This window comes from Anneissia japonica, unplaced genomic scaffold (assembly GCF_011630105.1).
Source record: "Anneissia japonica isolate Jap-2015-1 unplaced genomic scaffold, ASM1163010v1 scaffold234_len1672027_cov178, whole genome shotgun sequence".
NCBI lineage: Eukaryota > Metazoa > Echinodermata > Crinoidea > Comatulida > Comatulidae > Anneissia > Anneissia japonica.
In genome coordinates, this window is record NW_022738761.1 from 1,008,396 (window position 1) to 1,031,250 (window position 22,855).

The 22,855-nt window shown below is 33.1% G+C and overlaps 3 protein-coding genes across 5 annotated transcripts in view; 2 read left to right on the top strand and 1 right to left on the bottom strand.

Moving 5' to 3' along the window:
* Positions 1-3,569, top strand: part of LOC117117795 (sulfotransferase 1C4-like) — a 19,600-nt gene extending 16,031 nt beyond the window's left edge. For all 3 annotated transcript variants that reach the window (XM_033262259.1, XM_033262258.1, XM_033262261.1), the window contains 5 exons: positions 105-331; positions 424-550; positions 933-1,027; positions 1,623-1,797; positions 2,398-3,569. In XM_033262259.1, the coding sequence (XP_033118150.1) occupies positions 105-331; positions 424-550; positions 933-1,027; positions 1,623-1,797; positions 2,398-2,510 (737 nt within the window). In that variant the 3' untranslated portion in view covers positions 2,511-3,569. The remainder of the gene's footprint in view (positions 1-104; positions 332-423; positions 551-932; positions 1,028-1,622; positions 1,798-2,397) is intronic.
* Positions 3,281-22,182, bottom strand: LOC117117793 (uncharacterized protein C05D11.1-like). The gene is made up of 22 exons (XM_033262255.1): positions 22,011-22,182; positions 20,107-20,189; positions 19,431-19,589; positions 18,827-18,982; positions 18,501-18,677; positions 18,184-18,324; positions 16,672-16,782; positions 16,376-16,467; positions 13,108-13,285; positions 12,757-12,867; positions 12,227-12,370; positions 11,813-11,995; positions 11,327-11,429; positions 11,045-11,175; positions 10,723-10,903; positions 10,230-10,315; positions 9,936-10,093; positions 9,462-9,651; positions 9,115-9,258; positions 8,492-8,652; positions 5,127-5,279; positions 3,281-4,824 (listed from the first exon to the last, which is right to left on the bottom strand). The coding sequence occupies exons 1-22, from the start codon at positions 22,150-22,152 to the stop codon at positions 4,770-4,772; spliced, it is 3,039 nt and encodes a 1,012-aa protein (XP_033118146.1). The 5' UTR covers positions 22,153-22,182; the 3' UTR covers positions 3,281-4,769.
* Positions 22,183-22,234: 52 nt separating this feature from the next.
* The window catches only part of LOC117117792 (exportin-4-like), a 33,290-nt gene continuing 32,669 nt past the window's right edge, over positions 22,235-22,855 (top strand). Inside the window, exon 1 of the mRNA XM_033262254.1 lies at positions 22,235-22,387. Coding sequence (XP_033118145.1) covers positions 22,340-22,387 — 48 coding nt within the window. The 5' untranslated portion in view covers positions 22,235-22,339. The remainder of the gene's footprint in view (positions 22,388-22,855) is intronic.

Below are 22,855 nucleotides of genomic sequence, written 5' to 3' on the forward strand. Positions count from 1 at the left end.
ATATATACACACATACATATATATATATTATCAATAACAACATTTTATTGTTATTTTTCTCATTAATATACCTATTAATACCCCAACATATTTTAATATTCAAGGAACTACATGGATGCAGGAGATTGTTTCGGTTCTCTTCCACGGCTGCGATATCCAAAAAGCGGACGAAGTCAGCATTTGGAAACGTTTTGTGTTTCTTGACCAACAAAAAAAGGACGCACATGTATCGCCGCATGATGAAGCTACGAGAAAGCCATCACCTAGACTCATTAAAACGCATCTACCACCCCAACACATGGCGAAGCAGCTAACCATAAAGAGACCAAAGGCAAGATTCAATGACACCATTGAAACCGCACAGCATTATATTGACCATTTAGTTCATCTTCTGCAATATAATTCGTAATTATTTTCTTTTAGATTGTGTATGTCGGAAGAAACCCCAAGGATAATGCAGTATCACTCTATAATTTTTATCGAGCCAATACATATCTAAGAACGTACGAAACCTGGAATGAATTCTTTGAAGCTTTCTGCGCTGATGACGGTTGTTATGACTTCGTATATTATTACATTAACGTCTAATTAAAATAATATAATAAATTATTTTTTAAAGCTACATTTCCACTTTAAAAAAAAAACAAAAAAAAAAAAACAGAAAATAAATCTTAAAACGCTACACCTACCTGCTTTGAAAAACCTTGGTTATATTTAAAATATATTTCAATTAAAAATTTTTAAATTCAATTATTAATTATATAATACAATAATATGCTTATGATTTTATTTCTTTATTCTGAATACATAAATAGAATAAAAACCCAATCCCTAAGTACCTAACTGGCAAACTTATTTCCATTCCAAAACATTAAATACAGAACAAGAAACAATCAAGCGAAAACTAACAAACATTATTTTATTTATTGTAGTGATTTATGGTTCCTGGTTTGATATGAATATATACTGGTGGAACTTACGGAACGAGGACAACGTTTTGTTTATCAAATATGAAGACATGAAGAAGGTATGTAAATTTACTAGATAGGTCTATGCAGCGGCTTACAAAAGGCATGCTAGCCTTGGGCATAGGTTGGCAGATCATACAAACTCGCACACTGTTTTTGGTTGTGATAATTTATGTACGAAAGTGCGTTCTTCAGGTCTATCGGTTCATCAATCCATTGAAGAAAGACTACGTATCCAACTACTGAATATTGTTGGAAATTAATATATTGCCTATGTCTTTTATTTCTTTTCTCTATGTATTGGCCTAAAGATTAGATAAACTTACCTGACCTTTTTCAAGAGGGGGAAACCTTGAATTTTGAAACTTAAAAAAGTCATTAAAAGACTCCCCAGGCGTCGGGAAAGCTCGTTTCTAGCCCTCCTTTCATTTTTGGGGTTTTTGTAAACATTTTGAACCCCCTCATTCAAATCCTGGATCCGCCCCGTATATTATTTTTATTGTCATGTCATGGTAGACGATATTGTACAGGGAAGACTCCCGTTTGTCTCCCACCTTTAGACTAGGCCGATTTGAGGAAAATAAAATTATGAATTATGAACACAGTATTTGGGGATTTGTTTAAATAAGTTATTGTTATCCAATTTGTTCAAAGGATCTTGCAAGTGTGATAGAAGGAGTCTCCGAGTTCTTTGGCTGGCCAATTTCTGATGGAAAACTACAAGATATTGTAAAACACTGCACATTTGACTCTATGAAGAAAAATCCAAAAGCTAACCTTTCAGACAATAAACATATTGACCAATCAATATCCGCCTTTCTGAGAAAAGGTTTGTTTAATCATCGACCAATCAAAATATGTCTCTCATTGAGGTCGATAATGTTTTTTTGTCTTTTGTTTTTCTTCTCTCTTTATAGATCAAATACTGACGTACTTTGTATGTATCGCAGGGTTGCATAACCCTCTTTATGAGGCTTAGGAAAATGCAGGTTTTTTTAATTGTCGTCAGAAAATGTTCTGCTGAAAATCAGGGGTCCCAAGTCTCCGAAAGTCGCGGGAGTCTCATGGAAATCCCGCAAGCGAGAATCTCCAGGAATTCTTAATAGTTGCATCAAAGAGTATGGTTGCATGTTTTTTTACAACTTTATTATCAATTGTCTCACGGAAGTCAGTGCCGATGGGTATCACACCATGCGCAGCAAAATAAAATTCAATATGTTAGTAAAGCTCATTTAACCGGCTCTCCTGGAAGCGAAAACGTGGAAAAGTGAAATTGAATCCAGGATCCTGGGGTTCGATTGCAAGCATCTTCAACCACTAAGCTATACAATCCCACTCCACAATTAAAAAAAAAGCGTTATGACCACTCTAACATCTATGTCTTGAACTGACTGGCATCCTTAATGATACATTTCTTTCTATCATTTAGGTGAAGTGGGAGACTGGAAAAATTACTTTACAAAGGCTCAGAATACGAAATTTGACAAAAAGTACGCCGAGAAGATGAATGGTTCAAGTCTCACATTTGAATTCGAATTATAAACGAAAAAATACCGTTTGTGTACTGTATATCTAAAGTTCATAATTTAGTAAAATCAGTTATTAAAATGCATGTCTAGTATATTAGTTTCACAATTTACTGTAATTATAATTTAATTTTGCCTCCGATTTAGTACTGTAATTCTAATTATATTTCGTTGTCATTCCTTTTCTCTTTCAATCTTTCTTTTATTTACTTCTCGTACTAGATTTTTATTTTCCTATTCTCTTTTCTATTTCTTTTTTCCTTTCCCTTTTTTACTTTTCCTACTACTTTCTAATTCTTTTTATTGTGACTAGTGGTTACGCAAGCACACGAATATAATGAAGTAACAGTTTATTAATATTTAAGATGCATCTTGAGATGATTACCATTTCAAGTTGCAACTATTTGAGTATTAAAATGGTATAATTTTTATCAACTGTATATCAGGCCTGGGATTTATCAATCTCAGCTTAGCAAATGTCTTAAGTCAAAGAAGTTAAGATGCCCCTAAGCAAATATTTTAAGCTGATTTATCAAACTATCTTAGCAAAATCTTAGCTTAAAAACCGTCTTAGATGGTGCATGAGTACAATTAACTTTTTAATTTGCAGCAATTTTTAAGCTAAGAGATATTGATAAATCTGACTTAAGCAAAAAATGGACTAGCTGATTTCTAGTTTGATAAATCTTATGACATTATGGTAACATTTATCTGTTTTACAGAAACAATGTTCTTGTAGCTCATATACATTTGAATAACACGAATAAAAAACACATAACAAATATATCTTCTTTTTAGGATAGACACTACATATTTTATTTTCTAATTGTAACTTTTTTTGTGATATCAAAAGAAAAATTAACTGAAAATATACAAACACCACTAGATTAATATGTGATCAAATTTATCAATAGATCTCTTGCAGCAATTTTTTACCTACATAATTTAGTCTCAAAAATCTGTAAAACGTTTTTAGACACCTACTAACAATAAAGCTAGACATATACTTTCAAAATTTTGTCAGACTAAACAGATACTGACTGATTTAAAGACTTGCCCAGACTATCAAATTTTGTCATGATGACATCACATCATGACCATATATAGGCACATTGTGACTATATATGGGCATACAGCAGTTTTTTGTCAAAGAATATATGATAGTCTGGATAGAGCATTACAATATACAGTTTGGTACATACTTGTTTCAGATATATCCGATGAAACGAGTATCTCTCATGGATATTGGAAGTGGGACAAATCTGTACTTTATGAGACAAAGCCAGATCGAATGTTGTTTGATTAAACTCCATCCACACTATAAAGTTTTTTTGACAGATTTGTGTGAACTGCGCATATATGAGCAAGATGATGTCTTATCACAACCATATATGATCATGATGTTATACCACATCCATATATGGGCAAAATGATGTCATATACACATAAATGGGCAAATAACAGTGGACAGAGTTTGACAGCCTCAAATTTCCAGCATGATACTTAAATGTAATAGTTGGTAATTATTCATATAATTCTGGTTATTAATAATTTCATTTGTATCTGTTTGCATATCAAGCTTCTTATCTAAACATAAATAAATATAATACCTATGCTGTATTCTACAACAGACTCGGTGTTCAGTGTGGTTGTGCGTCGAGAAGGGCTGAGAAATTAACACTAAGCCTGGATTCAATAAAATCGCTACAGAGTGTTCTCATTGCAATCTTTACACTGTGTAGCTGTCCCTGATGCAATCAGGAAGGCTCCCTAATTTCGACCGACTAATCGGTGTCATTAATAGCTGTTGGTGATTGCGTGTAGCAATTTTTTTGAAACTAGTCTTTATAGACATTATCTTCAAATCAATGATATAGAAAACAAATTTGCAGTGATTCTCAAAATTACAACAGAATTCTCATCTGGCCTTGAGGAAGATTTACCTTTGCATGGACAGTTGGAATTCTCTCCCAAACCATATTTTGACAACCACTCTAAAGCATTTGAAAATGATGTAGATAATGTTCAGAAAGAAACAGTAAAGTAAAACATGGCCAGTTGACAACACAGCAGAGTTACCCAGTGTTTGGATCTGAACATAGAGGACTTAGTCTTGTGTCTAGTACATCAGCTAATACAGATACACTCAATACATATCAAACAAAGTTACAAAAACTATAAATGTTCGAGACAGACGTTGCAAAATTAAGATATTTCTAAATTATCTTTCCATGATACTAAATTTCCTGATGTTTTCAATTTTCGTAATAGCTGGTTAGTTTGGGAAGCCTTCTTCCAAAGATGGCATAACAGTCAAACTTCGAGACAATCTGAAAGGGAAATAAATATCTCAAAATTTATTTACAATAATATTAGGATAAATACAGTAATAATAGTACTAATAGTACCAATAATAACAATGCAATAATAACAATAACAATAAACACATGAGCTATAAAAATCAAATTACTTACTTCTTTGTTTTTAAGTTTTTAGTTTTCAGTAAAAATGTTTGCTGCTAATTAAATTATGTATAAATAATGCTGTTTGTACATATTGTTTACAAAGACTCTGAAGACAAAATAATGGCATGAGATGAAAAATTTAACAAGAGGGATTAATTGCCACATACCCTTGAAATGCGTCCTTTATCTCATCGACTTTGCTTGTCTGGCAACACACGGCACATCTAGACATGCTGTTGTCAAACAGTGGTTTGATGTACTTGTCCCCGATGCGTTGAAGATCTGATTTCTTAACCTTTGCAATCTCCTTCAACAAATTTCTGTTCAGGAAGGAAAAATATTCTATCATTCATCATACAATTAATAAGGGTTAAAGGTTATGCTTTTTTACCATACAAAATACGAGGGTCTCTATGTGCAAAAGCAAGTGAACAGATGTAATTGGAAAAACGAGGAAAGAAGAACCCCAAGCCAGCAACCAAACTGTGGGTTGTGAGGTGCCAAATTATGTGGGGTGCAGAGCTTCATATCTGTAAAGAAAGGCACTTCATATATGACTATATTGGATTGGATACACTCTTGTCGCTGAGCAGGGATCTGTCAGAATGTACAATGTCCAGCACCAGTTTTTTTTTTTTTTCTCTTTTGTGGGATCGTCCCACTTTTATTTCATCATAATGTCTTAACCTACATAGATATATTACACATAACATATAGTCTACATTTTAACAGTTATTATATATATTAAGTAAATAATAGTATGAAATATATATCTGTAATGAAAATACTTAGTACATGTCTCTTTACTGTTCTACATAATAAGTGTTCAGATATCGACTATTGTATTCTTTATTTATTTTTTTTTATCATTTTCTTCAATTGCTTGTCTTCCGTAGAAGTCAACCATCACACATTTATTTATACATATATTTATTTAAACTTATCTAGATCGACCATAGACCATTTATTTTTTGCTTTTTCATTATTAATTAAAAATTCACATGTAATTAGCCTGTTTAGTTCAGATAAAAACATCACCCAAGGACATTTTGTCCTCAAACATAATATATTCATTATTTTAACTTTATAAATACAAAACGTCAAAATTGAAATCATTTCGTTCACTCTTTCGCTATAGCTTCCAATAACGATTTTTTTCCATTGTAAGTTATCATAGATTTTAAAACATGATCGCATCATAGTGTGTAATTTCGTCCAACATGCTTCTATATATTTGCATTTAAATAGCATGTGCTCTTCATTTTCAGTAATATTACAATACTCACATAGATTGGTTGCAGATAATTTCCATACATTTAGTCTATGTTTTGTAGGTAATAGTCTATGTAAAAATTTAAAATTGAACTGTGCAATTTTTTTTATATGTAATATTGAATTAATTTTACTCTTCCAACATAGGTCCCAGTCTATTGCATCCATTTGTAACTCCATTTCCCACCTTTTTTGAGCATTTGGTATAATATATTTACTTTTAGTTTACTTATGGAAGGTGTATCAATAATTTGAACATTTCTGTGCACTAAACAAAAAGGTTGGTGTGCTACAATCTTTTTCCAGTTTTTTGGAATTGCATTCATTAACACCGTGTATTCTATCATACCATTTTCTGTTTTTAAAAGCTGAGGGATAATTTCACCCAGTTTTTTAAATCTATTATCAACAATAGTATCTGATATGGTTTTAATGTGTGAGTCTACCCATGTTTTGTAGAAAACAGATTTATTTATTTATTTATTTATTTTTATGTTTTTATTTTCCCAAAGTCTTTGTTTTTTTATTTCACAGATGCATTGAGGCTGTTTTGCATGGATATTATTATATCGTGAGCAAGTAAGAAGCAACTTCCTATAAAATACTGGCATTTTATTTAGCGCTAAATGCTTATCTAAATTTATGTCGGTTATACCTAATATATACTTTACTGGGTACATATAAAAACATGGAATGCACTTCCATTTACCGGGATCTGGACTTAAAAGTCGTTTGACCCAACCTAACTTGAGTGAGTCTAGCATTGAATTAATGTCTATCATATTTAGACCTCCTTTGTTTAGCTCTTGGATGATCGTGTTTAATTGCTTATGCTTATTTCTTCTTTTGCAAATAACACAGTATCATCAGCTATTTGAGCTATTTTTACATTCTCTGTTTCATGAAATGATGGTAGACCTTGACACAATGCGTTGTTTCGTATATTAATTGCCATTAATTCTACTACTAAAACAAATAACAAGGCTGAAAGGGGACATCCTTGACGGATCCCACATTTCATACAAAAACTCTCGGATATCCATCCGTTGTTAATTGTGAAGCACTCCGTGTCAGTATACAAAACCTCTACCTAATATATAAAACTTTTACCAAACCCAAAACTTATTAACGCTTTAATCATGAATCGCCTATCAACAGAGTCGAAAGCTTTGGCGAAATCTAAAAAAATGAGGGCTCCCTCTTTATTATTTGCTTCGGTATATTCAAGCAAATCATCAATTAACCTAATGCTTTCGCCAGCAAATCTCCCCTGAATATATCCCTTTTGGTCATTATTTACAATAGTACTAATTACTGCCTGTATTCTTGTAGCAAGCACATTGGCTGCAATTTTATAATCGACATTAAGTAGGGTTATTGGTCTCCAGTTTTCCAGATTCTCTCTTTCCCCTTTTTTATACAATAACGTGATTATACCATAATGATATACTTATTATTTACATAGCTAAAATTTAGGGTATCACATAGTAGGTTACTGATTGATTACTAATTCCAAAAATAACGATAAAACTCTACAGTTAGTCCGTCAGTACCTGGACTTTTGTTTAACTTCATTTTAGAAACAGCATTCTCACACTCTTCAACTGTTATCAATCCTTCGCACTTGTTTTTATCTTCAGTTGTGAGTTTATTGGTGAATGAATTGTCAACATAATTGTTAATACATATTTCGGAGATGTGTTTATTTTTACATAGTTGCTTAAAAAATATAATTTGCTCAATTAAAATTTGTTCTGTTTCAGATGTGTATTTCCCGTTGCTTTTTCTCAAAGATGTGATATGTTTTTGTTTTGCATTATTTTTTTCTAATCCTAGAAAAAATTTGTTATTTTTTCTCTCTTTTCAAACCATTCTAGTCTGGACCTAATTTGAGCTCCCTTTGCTTCAAGTAAGTATATATCATCTAATTCTTTTATTTTGTTGTGTAATATATTATCTGTATTGTTGTCATAGCTTTTATCTATGTTCAGCACGAGTTGTTAAATAATAAAATTTTCATATCATATGATATGGCAGATATAAATTTTAATTACATCATGGTACTACATCATCGACTTACAATTAGCAAACAGTTCGTTTTCATAATATTATTTTACTGCTTGCAAATATACATGATCATAATAATAATAACAATTTATATTTATACATTGCAGTGCCTTTATGTGCTTTACATATCATCCCATTACCTGGCATTATGTCAAAAGTTGACATGAAATCAATTTACACATGATGATCTCACCTGTTGTAGTCTTTGTTAGTTCGTCTGAGGTAACTCACGAGAGATTCTTCGGATGTAGATGCCACGGTCTCCTCCCGTTCAATCACTTCGTAGAGGACGCTACTAACCGCTGCCTCAAACTGCACATCTTCAAAAACAGTATCACCACTCAAATATCCATCCTACAGAAAAAATGCAAAAAAATCTTAGAACACGTCCAGCAAAGGAAGATGTTATTCTTCCTAGAGGGATAACTATTAAATTGTTTCCTCATTATAGGAAATAGTTAATACATTAGCAAAGTGACATTAAAACAGAAAATCATTTCATATCCTACAGAAGCATGTGTTGCATACTTTTATGTTGTTGGTTTGAGGCACCTTAAGATGGTCACTCAATGCGCACTCGTCAATGGAAAACAAAACACTACAACGCGTGCTCATCGATCATTTTTAATGACGAATGGTTCAGACTGCCACTGACAATCAGCAGATGCTGTCGCGTTGTCTAGTGCTCAATGGGAGCGGGCTTTCATTCGTCCTACGACACAACAAATGCCAGGCTTTAGAATCAAAATCTAAAGGGGGAGGGGGGTGGGGCTTAGCAGTAAGGTTCATTGGTCAAATGATCAACATATAACTCACCACAATTTCTTTAGCCTGCTTATAAGCATTGACAACATGTGTACACTTGAAGAGTTGGAAGAAGAGAAGGCCTTGCTCTGGTTGTACATACATGCGATAGTGGTATGCTAGGCCCAGTCCTCTGATCTGCCGCCACATTGGGCCCTGCAAAATGCACCGAACATAAATTGCTTATTTGTATATGTATTAGCTTAATTAGCTTTTAATAAATGACAGAATGACTTTCTTAACTTGCTTAAAATTGACAGACCTGCTCAATCTTTTGAAAAAGAAGAAAAAGAAAAATGAATTGATGTAAAGTGTTGAAAAAAAAAAGACTTTGGAAAGTCAAATATCTAAAACAGTACCTCAAGAGCACAGAGGTATTCCATGTAAACCATCAAAGCCGGAAGATCAGGATCTGTGTAAGACGAAATGGACGGAATAGTCTGGATAAAAAAGGCAGACTCAACAGATCCAACTCCAACTATTACTCCGGTTGGAGCTCCTTCAGATGGTGGACGGATAATTTGATTAGTCAACTGCTGCACCTGGGTGCTATTATAGAAACAAATAAAATATTAAAATATTTTACTTTAGTTTGGTTTATAATAGTGTTGATAATTTTAAAAAGCAAATGCAACCGATAACAAAATTAGAATATTCTACACCCTCAGGGATTAATGATTCATAGAAAGTATGATGTAAGTTACCTACATTTAAATATACAGAAATACAACACATTTTTTATGCAATAATTTAACCTTCATGCAATAATATTCAACTGGTGTATGTTATACAACTATACTAACTGCTTAGAAGCATATTTATTGAATACCTACTGTTTTTGAGCACTGCTCAAGTTACTAGGCAGGAAGGATTCCCATGGTGCAGTGGGAGAGGTAATTGCAGCAAGTTTCTTCAGGTCAGTCGCCATGTGTACACGTATATTTGATGGCAAAGTTAAAATCTCACGCAACTCGATTAAGTTCTTCAACACCTGCAATTATAATACATTGTACATATTACGTTCTGAATTCTATTTGATGGGGTGCTTACAGAAAGGGAATATGGATTTGTTAGCCAACGAAAAAGTCTTTATGATCATTGGTTTATTATAATATACATATAGATACCTGATCAGGTTCGGTATCAAGTTTAGCTACTAATTCACTCAGGAACTTATGTTGCCGTATCATATTAGATGTGTGATGGTTGCTCTCTGTTAATTAAAAGAAAAAAATAATCACATTATTTTTTGTATCAAATACTACTTATTTCATAGTCCAAAATTACAATATCAATGAAATGAATTCAACATCAAATAAATAAATAAAAAGGCAAATATCGTGGATGAAGATAAATATTTTGACATACTGTCTTTTGTGACAGTATAAACAGAATAAAAGACATTGATCACACCCATATGCAATTCAGCACACTGATGCTGCCAAGTTATAGGTTACTTCCTACCTTTACTTTTATCATAGTAAAAATTTACTACAATCACCAGCATCACCACCATTTATGACCCTCATAAAGAAACATATGGGCAAATATTATAACCTAATTTGACATACATAAAAAAAAATCATCAATAATTACATAAAAAATAAATATGATAATCACCTTCATTAAAGTTTATATCCCGCACCACTGCAAAAGCAATAGTACGTCCTTTTCGTTTCATTTTTGCAACGTCGTTGATCATTTTTGTTGCGATGATCTTCACTCTCTCTGATTCAAAGAAGATGTTGTACATCAAATCATGGAGCCACTGGACACCTTTACAGTACTTCTCATTCTCAACCTACAAATAATGATGATAATAATAAAAAAACCAATACTTTATTGCGCCGATTCTAAGTTGGTTTTTTGATAAGACGAGAGATTTCTGTTATCTAGCATGAGTCAGTAATCAAAATTTGTCAACCACACTGATGTCAAGTACCTTAATGTTGAGGATTGCCAACTGCGTGAACTGTCCACAGTAGAACCTGGACCCATGTAATCCAATGGACGAACCAAAGTTGAGAGTGTCTGCTGCGAGCTCCGTTACCACTTTCTCATGTGAGACCAGCACTGATGATAAATTAATAGAAAATATTATTAGCAATAATAATAATAACTTTTCTATAATAAATACTTCTGCACATTACATGAATGTAGAAATAAAATATAAAACAGATATTATTGAATATATCAGTAAGTTATATTAATTAAACACATGTACCTCCATTTCTCATGATAGCCGATTCGTCAATGCAGTCTAAGTACAGTGACAAGTAGGGTTTTAAGTGCACAGGAAGGGATGCTGTATCAAGTAGAACTCGCATCTATCATAAAAAAAATAAAGTGTTCACTATGTATACCTAAAAGTCAAAAGGTCAGTGGAACAGTAATGGTATTGATTGGATTTTCTATTGCATCTTCCACAATCAATAAAAATCAGCATTGCTTTCAATTTTGTTGTTAAGACCTTCTATCAATTCTGGTTAGGCCAGACACATCTTTAGATGGCAGTGTTTTAGTTTAGCCTTTCATGGTATCTCGGTTATGTTTAGTTGGGTTTTTTTTCTTGAATTGTTTGAAATTAGTAGTGTACTTAAATTTTTAAAAAGTGAATTTTTAGGTTGTATGCTTTTATGGCTTGATATTGACCATTTTATAATAAATATTAACATTAAATAAATAATATTCTTTTTTTTTTTTGCCTTACCTCTACAAAGTTAGTGTGCAGATCATCCAATTGGAAAGTAAATGGAAGCTTAGTTATATCAAAGAGAGCACCCTCCATTGAAATAAATCCATTTAAATTACTTTTGCATTCCACAGGATGAAAGTGGACAGATGCAGGATCGGGAACTGGGAGACAGCTAAGCATCCCCTCGGAAGGTTCAGTCTAAAACAAAATATACAAAGACAGTAAAAATATGAACTTATACCATAAGTACATCTAGGTTTATTATAGTTATTCTAATAATTTACTATTATTAAGAAAGAAAATTTCAACAGGAATGAAGAGCAAATAAAAAAAATGCTCTACTTAAGGGTAAAAATATACTATATCAACCATAAATTAATTCTTTTAAATTGTTTCCATAAAAAATGTCCATAATTCAAATCTTTATACCTCATTTTCTGCAGTAGCCTTCTCTAGAATGTCGGCCATTTTCTTCAAGCCATCTTCTCCTAGCTTTTCGCTTTGTTTTTTGACCCGTTCCTTCTCCTTGCTCGCCATACTGTCTGCCAATTCTTTACTTGGCTTGCCAACTATCTGTTATTACACATGAATTATTAATATTAGATTCTCATAAATTGAATTTTTATCATCATCATCATCATCATCATTATCATCATCATCATCATCCTTCACTGTTAATCACATCCATTAAGATGCATACAAACCGAATCCAAATTTTTATATCAAAAAGCCTACTGAACAAATCAGAAAAAGGAATCGGTGTGTAAGAATAGGGATGCTGGCGTTCAACGCTTTTAAAACGAGGTCCGAATTTTGATTCGTATCCAAAGTGAATGCTGCTGAAGTGATTTTTTTTAAAAGCATATCAGTCTCTGTTGGAATTTGAATCCAAGCCCTATCTTAAAACCTACTGTGTATTGAAAACAAAATCCAGTGTGAACACAGCCTTATACACTTACAGTCACTGATTTTGCCTCAGTCACATATTTTCGAAGAAGGTTGACCCAGTACTCTGCAGGCTCCTTGCCAAGTTTCTTAAAATCTCCAATTTGATTAAGACGTTTGTTTAACTAAAAAAAAACACATAGCAGAATTTAGATTAGAAAATTATAAACTTTATTAGAAATTTAGAACAAAGAAATTTAAAAACATTATTAAAACTTAAGAAAGTTGGTAAATGTGGGACTAACATATAGATATGAATATATTTAAAATTAACAAATAATAGAAATATACAAAATTTACTTTATTATTAATTTACTCTTAAAATATTAATTTTTTAATAGAAAGTAAAAATTCATACGTAATACCTCTTCTGGAGTATTGCCATACAAAAAATCTCCAATACATATAAAAGCAAATGTATCATGAGGGCGCTCTTCCATGCTGTTAAGCGAGTCCAAGATTTCACGGTGAATAACGCTCGTCATCCTGCTCATGTCTATAGACTCTTTTCCAGACACAATGTCTCCAATAACAGACAGCAACCTGGAAATACATCAAACATTATCATTATGTTATACATATTATTATATTGCATAGATATCTTAAACTTTATTTCATTCTCTTTTAGTAAAGACTTTCACATCTGTTATAGCAAGTTAATTGCGCCTTGTTCTTATTTATTAGTATTAATTTTTTTAGCTTTATCCCATGCTTCCAGTCATACTATATTTGTGGGAGAACATTGGACTGGCGCCTTCAATTATGATATTGGCTTTAATAAACAGAGAAAAAGAAGAATAAAACAAAATCTTGCCTATCATTTTTGAGTGGTTGTGGACTAGATTTTATTTTTGAAGAAAATTTGTGAGAATTTTATAGACGAACATGTTTGAATCCAATTTACCCTCTTAGAGATTTCCTTATTTTTACAATGAAGATATCAACATACTATATACAATTTTACAGTACTGAGCATTCACTTACATGAGTGGTTAAACTAATTATAATAATTATTGTGCTCAGCTAACCATCAAATCTAATTAGGTTAAGCCCCAATACACATTCATTTGCACCATCTTCAAGGTTATTTCTTGGGAAAATTTCAACCATTTAAAAGTTGAACATGTACGCACTTGTTTACGTGCCTTATTAATTAAGCATCATGTTAGGACTACTGTAGATAAGGAAATGCGTAAGGTTTCGTACCGCCATGGACGTAAATTTAACAGCTTTCTACGTGAACAAGCAATAATCAACGGAACGTGTAGGAACCCTAGCCATATAATCACTAACTTAACTGGCGAAACATTATCTAAGGAAGAGGAATCTGTCTTAACATTTGGTATCCGTAATGGATTAGCAACACGACCTAAAAATTCTGACATGTTTGTTTGCGCAGAATCAATTTGGGAACAACTTCATAATGCTGGTGCTCTACCTAAATCATTTATTAAACGTGAAAAGATTAAGAACTCAATTCGTGTTATGACATGTAACTTTCTTTATTTTGATAACCGCAACTTAAATTGTGATGCCAAACGTATTAATACTCTAAAAATCCTACGCAAGAAATATGTAATTCTTAGACCTGATAAAGGAAATGGTGTTGCGATAATGAAGAAATCTGATTATATTACATCTATGACCAGCTTGTTCTCTGATTCAACTAAATTTAAGAAATTGTCTACCTGTTCATTAACCACACAGCTTAACTCCTTACAAGCCTACCTTCGAACACTGTTTAACAGAAAAGAACTAACCGAGGCTGAATACAAAGAAATTTGTCCAGTAGCAACCATGCCTGCTAGAGCTCATGGTCTACCTAAGTTACTCAAGGATTTTTATAATATCCCACCTCTAAGACCTATTATTGACACAAGCGGCACTTGTTATTACTCAGTAGCTAAGTTTTTATCTAACTTATTAGGGCCTCTTACTGTTAATGATTTTACCCTTAAAGATTCGTTTGATGCTGCTGACCGCATTAAAGGTATACCAGATCATTTATATAACTTAGGGTACCGTTTTGTATCTTTTGATGTTGAATCTCTGTTTACAAATGTTCCCCTTACTAAAGTAATTAATATAATTCTTGATAGGGTTTACAATATGAAATTGATATCTACTAATCTTAAGAAAAATACGTTAAGGAAACTACTTAGGGATTGCTGTACTAAAACTGTATTTACGTGTAATAATGAACTCTATAAACAAACTGACGGCATCTCAATGGGCTCACCTCTTGGACCAGTTTTAGCCAATATTTTGATGACTGAACTAGAAGATTCTATTGTTCCTAAATTTATAGAATCAGGTATTATTAAGTTTTATACCCGTTTTGTTGACAACATACTAGTGCTAGCTAAACCTAAAGATTTTCATCACATCCTACGTCACTTTAACTCTTTTCATAAACAGATTAAATTTTACCTGTGAATCATTTGAAAACAGTGATATAATACATTTTCTAGATTTACAACTTGACAAGAGCACAGGAAGCATGAGTATATATCGTAAAAATACACATACAGGTCAATATATCCATTATGATAGCTTTGCCCCATGGAACCATAAGATTTCTTGGATTCATAGTTTAGTTTCAAGAGCCCACAAACTGTGTACTCCTGATAAACTTCAAGCAGAACTTTGTAACATTAGAAAACTTATGTTATGGAATGGGTACCCTTTAAAAGTTGTTAACCATGTACTCAATAAATTAAATGAACCTAAATGTATACATAGGCCTACTGATGATAGCTTGATTAAGATCTGGGTTAGATTGCCTTATCTAGGAAAGGCAGGTGAATCAATTTTACGTAGATGCTTAAACGAAGTAAAGAAACACTTTTGTTAAAGAAGTAAAATTCATAACTTTATGGCAGTACAAAAATGTCTCTCATTTTATATCTACTAAAGATCAAACCCCTAAGGAATATAGGAGCTCTGTTGTTTATCATTTTAAATGTCCAGGTTGTAATAGTGACTATATTGGTAAGACAGATAGATGCCTAATAACTAGACTTAAGGAACATTCTTCACGATCTGATAGTGTTATAAATGATCATATACAAAATTGTGAGGCATTCCAATATGTATTATGTTTACAAGGTATACTTGAAAATGATAATGTAGCCTGTAATAAATTAGGTTTAATATTTTCTAATACTAACATTATTGACAGTTCGCAAAATTGGTCTATACTATTGTTTAAAGAAGCGTTTGCTATATGTAGACTACACCCATTGCTTAACAATGGGCTGAAAGCTTCAAAGGAGCTTTCTTTGTTTTTGTAGGTAGCTTTGATCAGTAGAGTAAGAATGCTTTGATCCTTAGTTTATTCATAGCTATGTCACCTACTAGGGGTAATGTTTTGATTGGTCAAATGCTTTTGGTACTTTTTTGGTGCATATAAGCTTGCAAATATGGATACTTTTTATTCCTGATGAATTAATGTTGAAATATTGAATCCCGACACGATGGCCTGCATTTTGATACTTGGAGTATGTATTATACTATCTTAAACAAGTACAGTAAGTAGAATGTACTTATTGACAATAATCGAATGAGTGATAATTGATTTCCATAGATTAATAAAAACAACAATAACAAATGATAATAATAATTATATTTTACTTTTCTCTTATTTGGTCAAGCTTTCCAACTGGTGTATTGTCAAACTTAATGTAGAAACAGGCTTCGCTATTCTCTATTATAGACTTGCGTACCTGGAATGTGGAATGATCAACACTGATATTACTTTTTACACTCACTACAATAAACTTTGAATATAATTTATCAATACAATATAATTTATATTATTAAAATTGTGATAGAATGTAAGGTAGGAACAATGGTTCATGCTACTGATACTGGGAAAAAAATTATGAAATTAGACAAAAATTACATAATGATAAGTTTAATACTGTTACCTTGCTACAGTATGGATCTTTTATCTCAACAAACTCCCTTTGCAAAGGTGAAACAGCAGTGTCCGTCAGGTATTCAAGGATAACATTTAAAGCCGACATCTCATACAGGTCCTAAAAAATGAACAAACCACATACACATAAACAAAGAGAACATTAGATAATACAGGCTACCATTAACTTACATACAATGTATTGTCATCTAAAGATGGGTTTCCAAATATCTAAAGCTCTGTCCAGACTATCATGTGACATGCCTAAATATGGTCATGATGACATCACATCATGACCATATATAGGCACATAACAACTATATATGGACATACAGCAGATTTTTGTCACATCAAATTTGATAGTCTGGACAAAAATTTAGGTTCTCTCATGACATTTTGACACTGCTGACAGCTCAAGTACTGTATCCTGCAGTTGTCTATATACTGGGCACACAGTGGCGGAGTTCAAAAATAGAGGGGGCCCAGGAATGGATTTTCTACAGATGGGGTTCTAGACCGCCACAGCTCCAACGATTATGATTACGGCACCTCTAGATGGCTGGAAATGGCACTCTCTAACATAAATTTGAAGTTTTTTATCCATTTTTAAAAATAATGTTATGTTCATGCACCGAAGTAGAAAGTCTAACTTAACAATTTTGATATTTTTTATGTTTTATTGTTGAATGGTTTTTAATGATATTACAGTCTAATATGACCACAACATAAGGAAATCCTCTCCTTTAAACTTCTAAGCTTTGCAGATCTAAATATACATATATATTTCTTAAATCAAGTCCACTCATTAAATTAGTATATATAGTATAGATAATTTTGTCTGTCAATCTCAGATATCCAAATTTTAGGAAATTACGTTTTATGCATGCACCAATATGAGAACTTTAACCTAATAACTTTGATATGTATATGTTTTATGTTGTTTGTTGAATGGACTTCTTTAATAATAATATTACAGTCTAATATGACCACAACATAAGGAAGTCCACTCTGTAAATGTTTAGCATAATATTGTACAGAGAATTTTGATTGTTTATCAATATCACTATACACATGTTAGATCCAAATCACGTTTTATGCAAGCACCGACGAGGAAAGATTAAACATAAAAATTTTGATATGTACACGTTTTATGTTATGTGTTGATTGGTCTTAGTTAATAATATTACAGTTTAATGGCTAAATGTATTACAGTTTAATGGTTTCCAATAATATTACAGTTTAATGGTTTCCAATAATATTACAGTTTAATGGTTTCCAATAATATTACAGTTTAATGGTTTAATGGCTCCAGAACCCTGAACCCCATACCTGGGCCCCTTAAAGTTGAATTTTTTTCTCCATTTAAAAAGTAATTCAAAAAAAATTTTAGGCCGACTAGCAACTGGCATACATCGCTGGAGTTTCGGTCAGTTATTATTGAAAAGAAACCTATGAAACAAGCTGAATGCTCTGCCCTTAAGTTTTACTTACATTTGTACTGCAAACCATTGAACACCCTTACCTGGGATTTAGGTCCTCTCCAGCCAATATATACCATGCCATTGGTTTCATCATCAGATGGGTATGGAATGGTTTGCACCACTGATTCTAGGAGTGGTGGTACTGGTGACTGCCACGGTCGAGTAAGCGGTGGCAGCTCCCCCTGTTAACAAAAAATCCAATATTGACATTACTTTCATATTTTTCAGGAGTTAAATATAAATGTATTCAAATTCTAATTTATTTAAAGTACATGTAAATAAGGAGAATATAGTCATTAAATTACACAAGAATATATAGAATAAAATACATTATAAAAAAATGAACATATTAATTAACCTTTCCAATGATCTTATCTTCAAATTCTTTCAGTTTTTCAAACACTTGTTCTTGTTCCACCTGCCCGGTGATAATCAAACAAAGATTGTCTGCTCGATAGAAATCCCGATGATAATTTCGCACTTTCAAATTACTGGTGCTGTCTCGAAGATTTGCCATAATACCACCAGTCTCAGACTATAAAACAATGTATTAATTTTGCTACAATAAAATATGGTAAAATAATTTATGTGAAATATACAAGATGTATAGTGAATTTGAAATATTTATACACTTTATACATAGACTTGAGGTCAAGATTTAGTAAACAAATTAACTAATTATACCTTGTAACCACACACTCCAGGATACATTGCCCTCAGTAGCTCCAAATGACATCTACTTTCACCCGAGTTCTCGCGAGCCTGCATCTCGCAATAGACCACGCCAGCGTCTTCTCCTTCACCGTTGATGTGGTGAACTTCGGTCACATACCCGGCATCCTGAAACATTAGGTTATTGTGAGACACTTTTCAAGCTGAGCCAAGAAGACTGATACTAAAATTAGGCTTAATATTTATATAATAAACTGAATTCATCATTATCATTATAATTTTCCATGGATAAAAGAGTAAACTGACAGCTATCAACTAAGATATATTAAAATTAGAATATTATAATAGTCATCGTTTCAACTTAGTTATCAATTATTAGATATCAATATTTAAAATACTCAATATTTAACACTTTTTCCTCAAAAAAATACCATGAATATAAATTCATATTTATGTTTCACAAACAATCATGAAAACTGTCAAAATATATTCACAAATGAAATCTAAAATCATGTGTATAAAGTAAACAGCCAAGCACTTACAGTAACAGATTTTAAAACTTTAGAAAAAGATAAATAAAGAATGAGTAGTAGTGATGAGTATAGTAGTGACTGACCGTTAAAGTTGGATACAATACATGGTCAAGGTAAATAGGCATCAGATTCAAGAACCCCTCAGACCCAGCGGTCATCACTGTATAGCAAGTATGGTCAGTATCAGTCCATGCGTTTGTACCTTGTGCAAGACACCGATTGGCCAGCATATCCAAAACACCCTACAATAATAGAAGTAATGGTATGCATACACAGAAACACAAAAAATTCTTATTATTATCAATATCAATATTGTTATTGTCATTATTTTTTGTTATTATTATTTTTGTATTTGCATAAGTATAATTATTATTCGATCTCGATCAATATGACTTACATATTTGATGTTATTGCTAACGTCATTAAAAAGTCATTTTATATTTATTAAAATTTTATTAATGGTCACATTATCTCTATCATTTAACATAATTAAAGTATACTGTATCCAAATGATAAGAATTATACATTATTTCCATTTGGTGAGTTTTTTCTTCATTTTTATCTTTAAATATATACATACTTTTCTTTTCTTGGAATTATGTTATGAATAACATTCATAATATATATTACATAAGAGTTATAGAGCTATTTTTTCCATTTCTCATGGGTCCCAATGTCATAAAAAAATTTGAACGAAATCTGAGAAATTGAGGTAAATTTTTGGTTGATTTGACAAGGAATTACCCATAATGCACTTACTTTAAAGGGATACTTTTCACTTCCCAAAAAGATAAGATGCTCCAACGTGTGAGGCAAGCCATCATCATCATGCGCTTCAGTTGCTAAGAAACAATATTAAGTTGACATCAAATATTTATAATCATATTTGCATAGTAGGCTAAGAGTATTGTGTCTCTTCACTGACCCGTGAGCTCATAGTACTATGTTGCCAGGGAAACAAAGTATAGCTAAAGAGTATAGTACCCTGCAGGTTTCACAAAGCTAAGAGTGAATTTGTTTATTCATTCTGCTAGTTCAATGTAGTGTCTGCAAGAAAGCTATAGTAGACCATGTTGAAATTTTCTGACGCACATTTCTTAACATAATTATCAATTAAAACAAACATGAACACCTAAAAATAACTATGCTATTATCTGAAATCAGAAAATTATAATGTTAAATTTCACATATGTCGTATGTTAATGTGTAATTTCCAAAAACAAACAAAATATAGGTTTTTTGACATAACTCATTAGATTTCAATAAAATTATTGCAAATTAAACATGGTACAATAAGCCTAAACGGGAACAAATGCAAGTTATCAGAGTCTCAAGCCTGGCTTGACTCACCGTGGGTCAGATTTAAAACCAGGCTCGAAATTCTGGGTCGGTCACACTACCTGAATTTAGTTGAATTGACCTCCAAATTAGGAAAGTCGAAACAGGAATTTAGAGCGCCCCCACAATCAAAATACCGGCCCCGCACGTGAATCTAGATGATCTAGGCCTAGGCTCGGATGCAATGGCGATGCTAGTTTTCGGATTGATAAATGCATTTATAAATGACAACTGATGATTGCGCCTTATTATAATACACACATTATGAAGAACTCGCGGGTTTTTTATTCAAGAACTTCTAAACGCGACGGTATCATCGACTGTGATTGGTCGACAGCCGACGATGAAATGTCAATCCTGGTCACGCCAGGGTCAATCCAGGGTCAATCTGGGTGCTGAGCCGGGATCGAGATAGGTAGATTGAGATCGAGGCGCCAGGTGCGGTCACATTACGAAGATCTCACCTGCGGTGAGTCAAGCCAGGCTTGAGACTCTAGTGCGACCGTAGCCTTTATCTTATCAGGAAATAAAGACAAGAATTACAATATGGGGAAATTGATAATAATAATAATAACAATAATAATAATAAAATAATAATAATAATAATGAATAATAATAATAATATTGATGATGATGACAAGGGGGCACCATCCGACGCCACTCCAGCGTAATCTCCTACCTAGGTGACTCGAGCAAAGGAACAGTATACACATAACAGTATACACATAATTAGTTAAAAGCCTACCATAACATGTAATAACATTGTAAAATAAAGGCTGATACGACTCAGGGCTTAAAAAAATTTGGCCTAGAAATCCGTTCGCGCATTTCGGAATATAAGTGCCGATTTTGCCGAAAATTAGGCTATGACAATATCTTAATATATAACCAATGCAATTATGCAGCAATTACAATTCCACGTACATATTTTCCTGGAGATTTTCCGCGCAAATTTGAGCTGAATTTTGAGATATCCTCCACATAATTAAAAAAAGTATAAACAAATGGTCTGACCTGACTGACACCGTTCATTATTTTTAAAATTAATTATTCTAGTTCACCACTCGACTCTAGCAGTAGGGCGCTTGCTAGGCCTAGCATATTATTACACTATAGTCTATATATCTAGATCTACACGTTACTATAATAGTGTGCATGTGGCCTAGCCTAGGCCTATCCTACGTAGGTACGCAGACCAAACAAGAAGGCCCCGCGCGCCCCGTTCGTGCTGTTCATTCAGGCCATAAATGGGCCTAGACCTAGGCCCTAACTAACACAAGCTATTTTTTATCAGAAAAAAGTTATTAACTCTTGATAAAACTCACCCAGAACAAAGTAACCATTTACTAAAGGTCCTTCTACTTGTGCAAGACACACAGTTAGTCCAGTACGCTTAGATCTGTACTTGGAAACCAGTACCAGATCGTTAGCAACCACTGAACAAATCTTTTCAAAGGAGGCCGCCATGATGTTCAATCCCTTTAAATTGATTGAGGGCGCTGGTCAAGACGCAAGTGCGGAGCGCAAGAAAGTGCCATTGGTCTTGTATGTTGTTGTTGTTGTTGACGTTAAAGTTTAACGTGATATCAGGTGGTTTGACGCGATTGACGGTAGGGCGTATTATGTCCGGATAGTGTGAAACTTAAATTTCGGTATGGCGGATTTTGTTCACGAGTTAGAACAAGCAGCACAGATTATTTTGGTAAGGTAGTCATGATATCTTGGCTATATTAACTTTTTCATGAAGTCGTGACCTTTTTAGTTTATTATGAATGTCTAGGCTTTCCCTGGTTTCTCGGAATACTAGGCCTAAAAACGTGGTGAACTTTAGGCTAGCTAGGTAAGCCTAGGCCTACACTCTAGCCTAGCATGAGGCCTAGGCCAACTCACTAGGGCCTAGCCTAGTGTACTATAGCCTTGGTTAAGCCCGTGTCCGTATTTCGTATCCTTCTGCTTAGCCTCTCTACTAGTGCCTAGCCTACCTACCTAGACTAGCCTTATTAGTCCCCTCTAGGTAGGTCAGGCCGACTAGCCGGTGTAGGACCGGTTCGGCCGTACACTTGTTCGGCCGTATGATATTCATTGCCGAAGTAAGGGTTATTGTATGGAACGCCGTGGAGTATATATTCAAAGCGTGAATTGGATGTCACTGTACTGTACAGTGCAATGT

Excerpts from the sequence above, each read along its gene's own strand:
- LOC117117793 (XM_033262255.1), bottom strand. The coding sequence starts at position 22,152 with ATGGCGGCCTCCTTTGAAAAGATTTGTTCAGTGGTTGCTAACGATCTG. Across the intron at positions 16,468-16,671 it reads AAGATCCATACTGTAGCAAG|GTACGCAAGTCTATAATAGA; the intron begins GTAACAGTATTA and ends TCCACATTCCAG. Across the intron at positions 9,652-9,935 it reads TTGAGCAGTGCTCAAAAACA|CACCCAGGTGCAGCAGTTGA; the intron begins GTAGGTATTCAA and ends TTTCTATAATAG.